Source organism: Oncorhynchus nerka, unplaced genomic scaffold (genome assembly GCF_034236695.1).
Source record: "Oncorhynchus nerka isolate Pitt River unplaced genomic scaffold, Oner_Uvic_2.0 unplaced_scaffold_4776, whole genome shotgun sequence".
In the NCBI taxonomy this organism is placed as follows: Eukaryota; Metazoa; Chordata; class Actinopteri; order Salmoniformes; family Salmonidae; genus Oncorhynchus; species Oncorhynchus nerka.
In genome coordinates, this window is record NW_027036529.1 from 6,424 (window position 1) to 14,622 (window position 8,199).

Sequence of the window (8,199 nt, forward strand, 5' to 3'; positions counted from 1 at the left end):
AAACCCACCTCAGGACAACAATGGTTGAGGTTAAGTCACCTCTGAATTCTCAGTGTTGAGTCAAGGAGGGCAGGCTACCCCAACACGGATGAGTTTGGGAACCATTTTGCCAGTTCTCATCAGAAAAAAATCTGTGTCGTTGTTATTCTTATTATTAAAGTGATAAACAGGTTAATAATTGGACTCACTTGTTTTTTAATAAGCATAAGCCTACTGCAAATCACATGACATGTTTCTAATAAATAATAATGAAGAATCATTTTACAGAGTTCAGTATGTCTACATTCTCTCCTCTTAATCTAAACACAACAATTATTTGTCTTATTTTTTCTCTCTAGTCTCATTCTCTTAATTTTCTTCTTCCTCCTCTGTCTCTCTTTGACACTAAGGCTCTCTGACACTCAATTCGTCTTTCCTAGATTCCTCTCCTCCTTTCTCTTCTCCTCCTTCTCAACCCTATTAGAGGAGAAGGTCCAAGGTCCCTCCCCTAGGATTCTATTGTCCAATGTGTTTTGAGACAAAGGGGAGGAGAGAAGATGTGAGGAGGAATCAAGTAAGGGTGCATTAAAAAAGAGCCCGTAGGCAAGTCTGTAATACAACTATTTAATCTCTTTGGTCTGTTCATCTCTCACTTTAACCAATAGGTGGAATCATCACTTAACCATTCAGCACTGTATCCAACCAACATAATAATCATAATCAACATAATCAACATAATAACTGAGAGAGAGAGAGAGAGAGAGAGAGAGAGAGAGAGAGAGAGAGAGAGAGAGGTTATTGTTACACCTCTTTCTCACAGATCCAGTTATGATTTGTGCCACAATTGTCATCATTCCATGTCTGTACAGGATCAGCTTGTCTATAGTATATCTCAACACAGTCCTCCTGCCCCGGGAACAGACCACCATTATTAGGCTGTCCTTTCCCCCAGTACCTGAACAACACAGAGAACCAGACAGTCAGACACTGTGGTACAAACATCCTCCTCAATTATAGACACAGTCCTATGTTTTTACAGTTTTAAAGAAACACTCTGTAAGATGTCATCAAGAATGGACCATTAACAATGACATGTATTTTTTATATAATGACATTTTAATCTAAAAATATGACTTGATTTCTAAGATACATCTCTAGTTCTCATTGAATGACATTCATAAGTAGAAACATACATTTTGATGAACATGATTGGAAGCAATATATCATTGTGGTTTTGTATCTCCATATCACAAGGTAAAATGGTCAAATCTCTCACCCTGTGGTCAGTGTTGTGCCATCCACCCACTTCCAGGTCTCCTCAGTAACAGAGTCAGACTCGTCCAGGCTCTCAGGTGGAGGTTGAAGAGAAATGTCTATTGTTGAGAAAGAGAAAGATAATGTCACCCTTAATATATTTATAAAATACTGCAAACATATTAGTGTACTGATGAAAAGTATACCTAGTCCGCCTCTCTCTCTCTCTCTCTCTCTTTCTCTCTCTCTACTGTTCCTCTCTACTGTTTATGATCACGAGGTCTGCTCCTCTCCCCTTACAGTCCTGTCTGTTCTCTCTCTCACCTGTTCCTCTCTACTGTTTATGATCACAAGGTCTGCTCCTCTCCCCTTACAGTCCTGTCTGTTCTCTCTCTCTCACCTGTTCCTCTCTACTGTTTATGATCACGAGGTCTGCTCCTCTCCCCTTACAATCCTGTCTGTTCTCTCTCTCACCTGTTCCTCTCTACTGTTTATGATCACGAGGTCTGCTCCTCTGCCCTTACAGTCCTGTCTGTTCTCTCTCTCACCTGTTTCTCTCTACTGTTTATGATCACGAGGTCTACTCCTCTCCCCTTACAGTCCTGTCTGTTCTCTCTCTCACCTGTTCCTCTCTACTGTTTATGATCACGAGGTCTGCTCCTCTCCCCTTACAGTCCTGTCTGTTCTCTCTCTCACCTGTTCCTCTCTACTGTTTATGATCACGAGGTCTGCTCCTCTCCCCTTACAGTCCTGTCTGTTCTCTCTCTCACCTGTTCCTCTCTACTGTTTATGATCACGAGGTCTGCTCCTCTCCCCTTACAGTCCTGTCTGCTCTCTTCCCAGGTTTTCTTCTCAGTAGAGAGGAAGTACAAACTGGAGTCAAAGTATCTCCATCCCTCCTGACAATGCTGCTCTGTTGAAGAGCAAAGGTGAACACATTGAGAAACTTAGTCTGTATCTCTATACTCAAAAACCCATTGGTATATAATTATTATAATTTATCACAGTTTATATCTCACCTATCACAAAAAGTGTTGCCTGAATATATTTATCTTTAGTCAGGTTGTTGTATCTGGTCTGTAGCTGGTCTCTCTCTTCAGCCAGGTTGTTGTAACTGGTCTGTAACTGGTCTCTCTCTTCAGCCAGGTTGTTGTAACTGGTCTGTAACTGGTCTCTCTCTTCAGCCAGGTTGTTGTATCTGGTCTGTAGCTGGTCTCTCTCTTCAGTCAGGTTGTTGTAACTGGTCTGTAACTGGTCTCTCTCTTCAGCCAGGTTGTTGTATCTGGTCTGTAGCTGGTCTCTCTCTTCAGTTGCGTTGATTTTAAAAAGGGAGAAACTCTGGAACAAGTTTTATCCTCAGAATCTTTGATGACTCTGTTATATACAAAGTATAAACACATAGTTACTAAGTAAAACACTAGGTAAATTGGCTTAGTAACCAGCACTTCTTACAACTAGGTGATAAGCAATGAACTTGGAGACAAACTCACAGTAGACAGACAGGCCTATGATCCCAGCCAGTAGAACACACAGCAGCCCCAGAAACACTGCAGCAACTAGGAAGGGTCTCTTCACTGAGCTATCAGGCTCTGTGGACACATACAAGAGACTTTAATGTTTTGTGTGTGTGTGTGTGTGTGTGTGTGTGTGTGTGTGTGTGTGTGTGTGTGTGTGTGTGTGTGTGTGTGTGTGTGTGTGTGTGTGTGTGTGTGTGTGTGTGTGTGTGTGTGTGTGTGTGTGTGTGTGTGTGTGTGTGTGTGTGTGTGTGTGTGTGTGTGTGTGTGTGTGTGTGTGTGTGTGTGTGTGTTACCTGATTGCTGGTCTCCTGGTCCATTATTAGGAGCAGTGTCTGCTGTCTCTTCTCTCTTAGTGCTGGTCTCACCGTCTCTCATGGTGTCTGCACTGATGTAGATATCTACAATCCTCTCCTCCATCTCACCTCTGTCAAATTTGACCTTCTTGTTCATATCTGGCTCAGCATTGATGACCTGTGACATCTTTAACAATACCTAAGTCTTTCTTTCTATGTAGGTTTACTATACATTAAGTCTCTGCTTCTAGAATTAATGTGGTGGTCTTCCAACATGGCCACCAGGAGGCGTCGTACGTCAACTGCAAGCCCTCTATACATTAATTCTCTGCTTCTAGTGATATCTGTCTCTGAATCCTCTATGTGTCTGTCTGTGTGACAGCTGTAGGTGTTAACTCTAGGGAATTATCCACAAAATGACACCGGTAGTTGTGGCTATGCTAATGCAAAAATAGAACAAGTTTGCACACTGTGTTTGTGCTTGTGAGAGATTGTTCCAATGGTTATTGTTAAACCATTTTCTGCAGAACAATATAAATCATTCCATGTCTCTACATGGTCATCTTGTCCAGAGTATATCTCAACACATTCCTCCTGCCCAGGGAATAGGACTTTCTATTTGTGATGATGGACAGGACACTATCATACCAGGAAGATATAGATCATAGAGGGGAAGTGGAGAACAAAGGCAATCTGTTAACATATATTAAATATCATATGTAACAGCCCCAAGATAATTCAGGGAGTTTCCAGAACTCCTCCTTCCTTTCACCTTTCTGCTGATTTGGACCCTCTGTTTACTCCCAAATATACATCAACATGTTCAGTAGGTCCAGAACTACAAACATGTGTCATTATAATGTTCAGACAATAGATTTGATACTACAAACTGCTCCTAGTGGATATTGAGGGTGGGTAGTTTTAGCCAGTGAGGATGAGATGATAACAGTAACCCCCAGGGCTCTCCTCTACATTTACAGTTTAGCCATTTAGAAGACGCTCTTATCCAGAGCGACTTACAGGAGCAATTAGGGTTAAGTGCCTTGCTCAAGGGCACATCAACAGATTTTTCAAATAGTCGTCTCAGGAATTCGAACCAACAACCTTTCGGTTCCTGGCCCAATGATCTTAACCGCTAGGCTACCTGCCGCCCCTCTCTTAATGAACCTGATTGGTTGAGGAGTTTTTGAGTGACAGCTGGTTGAACCACTGAAAATATCCACTACACTTCACTCTTTTGGGACCCATATAGGAGAACAGTCAAATATGAGCATTTGATATTGTGCTTATATGTAAATTGACAACAAAGACTGACTGTCAAATATTATTTAAGTAACATTCTTTGATATCTCTATTACACTCATTGATTGGTGATACAGTCAACTCCTAAACTGTCACGTTCTGAACTTTATTTCTGTAACGGTTCTCTTGTGGTGAAGGAGAGTCGGATTAAAATGCAGCGTGTAGATAGCGATCCATGTTTAATAAACAAACGTAAAACACGAATCAATTATAAACACTACAAAACAAAGAACGTAATGAAAACCGAAACAGCCTATACTTGTGTAAACTAACACAGAGACAGGAACAAGGACACTAAGGACAATCACCCACAAAACACTCAAAGAATATGGCTGCCTAAATATGGTTCCCAATCAGAGACAACGATACACACCTGCCTCTGATTGAGAACCACTCCAGACAGCCATAGACTTTGCTAGATAACCCCACTAAGCCACACACCCAACACCCCACAAAACCCCAAGACAAAACACACCACAATAAACCCATGACACACCCTGGCCTGACCAAATAAATGAAGAAACACAAAATACTTCCACCTGGGTGTGACAATTTCTGTTGTTTTTGCCATTATTTTGTATGGTCAGGGCGTGAGTTGGGGTGGGCAGTCTACGTTTGTTTTTCTATGATTTTGGGATTTCTATGTTTCGGCCTAGTATGGTTCTCAAAATGGTTCTCAATCAGAGGCAGGTGTCATTAGTTGTCTCTGATTGAGAATCATACTTAGGTAGCCTGGGTTGCACTGCTTGTTTGTGGGTGATTGTCTATGTTGATTGCTTGTGTCAGCACGGTTCTCATTAGCGTCACGGTTGTTATTTCGTTTATTGTTTTTGTATAGTGTTTCAATGTTCAGTGTTTTCTTTATTAAAATTCATGATGAAAACGTACCACGCCGCATTTTGGTCCTCTGATCCTTCTCGCCTCTCCTCTTCAGGTGAAGAGGAGGACGACCGTGACATATACAGTGTATGTAATGGTGTTGAGAATGTCATCACCAGGCCTAAATTGGAGCATGTAAATATATGCAGAATATATTTGAATTGGAAGTTATCTGAATGCACAAAGTCAAATGTACTGAATTCATGTTGAACCTGATGAGGTATAAAACACAGGAAGTTACAAACAGGAAATAAGTAGGCCTTTTATTAATATAATACTACAAATAAACACAACAATAGATGCGTTTGCATGCATGTGTGCACGCAGTGTATGTGTGTGTGAGGTTGTGTGTGTGGGTTTGAGACAGAGAGAGAATGTTGTGAGAGAGACAGAGAGAGCTACAGAGAGAGACAAACAGAGACAGCGAGAGAATGAAGGAGGAAGTTTCGTGCACTGTGTGCTGCTGTATGTGTTACAGTATGTTGTCATAGTGATGTTAAACAGCTTTCTCACAAACCCAGTAGATTTTCCTGTCACATGACAAGTCATTCCATGCCTCCAGAGGACGCTGATCTTTACGTATCTCAACACAGTCCTCCTCACCATAGTCTAGTCTGCCAGCACCATTATCAGGCTGTGGTTTATGCCAGTACCTACAGGGTTAACAGTCATATATCATGGTTAATACCAGTACCTACAGGGTTAACAACAGTCAGATAGTATGGTTAATACCAGTACCTACAGGGTTAACAGTCATATATCATGGTTAATACCAGTACCTACAGGGTTAACAGTCATATATCATGGTTAATACCAGTACCTACAGGGTTAACAACAGTCAGATAGTATGGTTAATTCCAGTACCTACAGGGTTAACAACAGTCAGATATCATGGTTAATACCAGTACCTACAGGGTTAACAACAGTCAGATATCATGGTTAATACCAGTACCTACAGGGTTAACAACAGTCAGATATCATGGTTAATACCAGTACCTACAGGGTTAACAACAGTCAGATATCATGGTTAATACCAGTACCTACAGGGTTAATAACAGTCAGATATCATGGTTAATACCAGTACCTACAGGGTTAACAACAGTCAGATATCATGGTTAATACCAGTACCTACAGGGTTAATAACAGTCAGATATCATGGTTAATACCAGTACCTACAGGGTTAACAACAGTCAGATATCATGGTTAATACCAGTACCTACAGGGTTAAAAACAGTCAGATATCATGGTTAATACCAGTACCTACAGGGTTAAAAACAGTCAGATATCATGGTTAATACCAGTACCTACAGGGTTAAAAACAGTCAGATATCATGGTTAATACCAGTACCTACAGGGTTAAACACAGTCAGACATCACAGTTAGAACATCACAATCCTAAATAATATAAATTCAGCTTTGTTGACTGCTTCCATCAATGACAATAACCTGTATATATAAAGGTTGAATAAACTGAAAATTGGACCCTTATTGTCAGAGTAGTTATTATCTCTTAGTCTGCAGTCAGTGTTGGTCCACCAGTTGAGTATGAACAACACAGAGAATCAGTCCTACTCCTTACACTGTGGTCAGTGTTATTAGAGCAGTAGTGTATTACCTTGGGTTGGTCAGTGTTATTAGAGCAGTAATATATTACCTTGGGGTGGTGGTTATTATAACAGTAGTGTATTACCTTGGGTTGGTCAGTGTATTATTATAACAGTAGTAGTGTATTACCTTGGGTTGGTCAGTGTTATTAGAACAGTAGTGTATTACCTTGGGGTGGTCAGTGTTATTAGAGCAGTAGTGTATTACCTTGGGTTGGTCAGTGTTATTAGAGCAGTAGTATATTACCTTGGGGTGGTCAGTGTTATTAGAGCAGTAGTATATTACCTTGGGGTGGTCAGTGTTATTATAGCAGTAGTATATTACCTTGGGGTTGTCAGTGTTATTAGAGCAGTAGTATATTACCTTGGGTTGGTCAGTGTTATTAGAGCAGTAGTATATTACCTTGGGGTGGTCAGTGTTATTAGAGCAGTAGTATATTACCTTGGGGTGGTCAGTGTTATTATAACAGTAGTGTATTACCTTTGGGGTGGTCAGTGTTATTATAACAGTAGTATATTACCTGGGTTGGTCAGTGTTATTATAACAGTAGTATATTACCTTGGGGTGGTCAGTGGGGTACCGTCCACCCATATCAAGTTCCCCTCAGTAACAGAGTCAGTCAGACCAATCCAGACTCCTTGTTGAGGTTGAAGAGAAACTCCTGTGTTTGAAAAGATAAATAAATACACGTATACCCCTAGCACACCCATATCCTCTCCTCTCTCTCTCTCTCTCTCTCTCTCTCACCTGTTCCTTATCACTGTTTATGATCACCAGGTCTGCTCCTCTCTCCAGACAGTCCTCTCTGCTCTCCTTCCAGGTTTTAGTATCATCAGACAGGAAGTACCAACTGGATTCAAAATTCTGCCAGCCTTTGGGACATGTTTGTTCTACAAGATGAAAACATGAATTTCTTCAATTAACCACACAGGATACTTAAGTAAAATTCAGCACACGATAAAGTGGGATTAATGAAAATGTATTTCATTGTATGTTTACCACTGAGATGGGTAAGCCTCCCACTAAGAAAATCTCTCTCAGTCTGTAGCTGGTCTCTCTAATCAAAGGCTATAACTGGCTCAGCTGGTCTCTCTCTTCAGTCAGATTGCTGTAACTGCCAGCAGCTGGTTTTCTGCTTTTTTGAGTTGTGATGATCAATTTCTCCATCTGTAAAAGGGTAAAGTTAATGAAACATGTAACTAAAACACCATTGATGATTACATGGTTATGTAGGTCTTTTAATTCTCAGGTGACAACATGCTAAACTTACAGTAGACAGACAGGCCTATGATCCCAGCCAGTAGGAGAACACACAGCAGCCCCAGACACACTGCAGCAACTCCAGAGGGTCTCTTCCACCACTGAACATG

At 41.0% G+C, this 8,199-nt stretch overlaps 1 protein-coding gene and 1 long non-coding RNA gene across 2 annotated transcripts; both read right to left on the minus strand.

Annotated features, from left to right (window-relative positions):
• Positions 1-296: 296 nt before the first annotated feature.
• Positions 297-3,230, minus strand: LOC135566473 (C-type lectin domain family 6 member A-like). Its single transcript, XM_065014175.1, has 6 exons — positions 3,044-3,230; positions 2,686-2,822; positions 2,435-2,571; positions 2,004-2,163; positions 1,256-1,404; positions 297-934 (listed from the first exon to the last, which is right to left on the minus strand). The coding sequence occupies exons 1-6, from the start codon at positions 3,228-3,230 to the stop codon at positions 781-783; spliced, it is 924 nt and encodes a 307-aa protein (XP_064870247.1). The 3' UTR covers positions 297-780.
• A 2,402-nt stretch (positions 3,231-5,632) lies between these two features.
• Positions 5,633-7,888, minus strand: LOC135566472 (uncharacterized). Its single transcript, XR_010462097.1, has 4 exons — positions 7,832-7,888; positions 7,577-7,719; positions 7,388-7,490; positions 5,633-5,877 (listed from the first exon to the last, which is right to left on the minus strand). It is a non-coding gene; the product is annotated as an uncharacterized LOC135566472 (long non-coding RNA).
• Between the last annotated feature and the right edge of the window lie 311 nt (positions 7,889-8,199).

Bases quoted from the DNA above. Each gene is read 5' to 3' on its own strand.
- LOC135566473 (XM_065014175.1), bottom strand. From the start codon at position 3,230: ATGTCACAGGTCATCAATGCTGAGCCAGATATGAACAAGAAGGTCAAA. The intron at 2,572-2,685 runs GTAAGAAGTGCT...AACTTGTTCCAG, and splicing joins TCATTGCTTATCACCTAGTT to AGTTTCTCCCTTTTTAAAAT. The intron at 2,164-2,434 runs CAGATACAACAA...TCAATGTGTTCA, and splicing joins GAGAGAGACCAGCTACAGAC to CCTTTGCTCTTCAACAGAGC.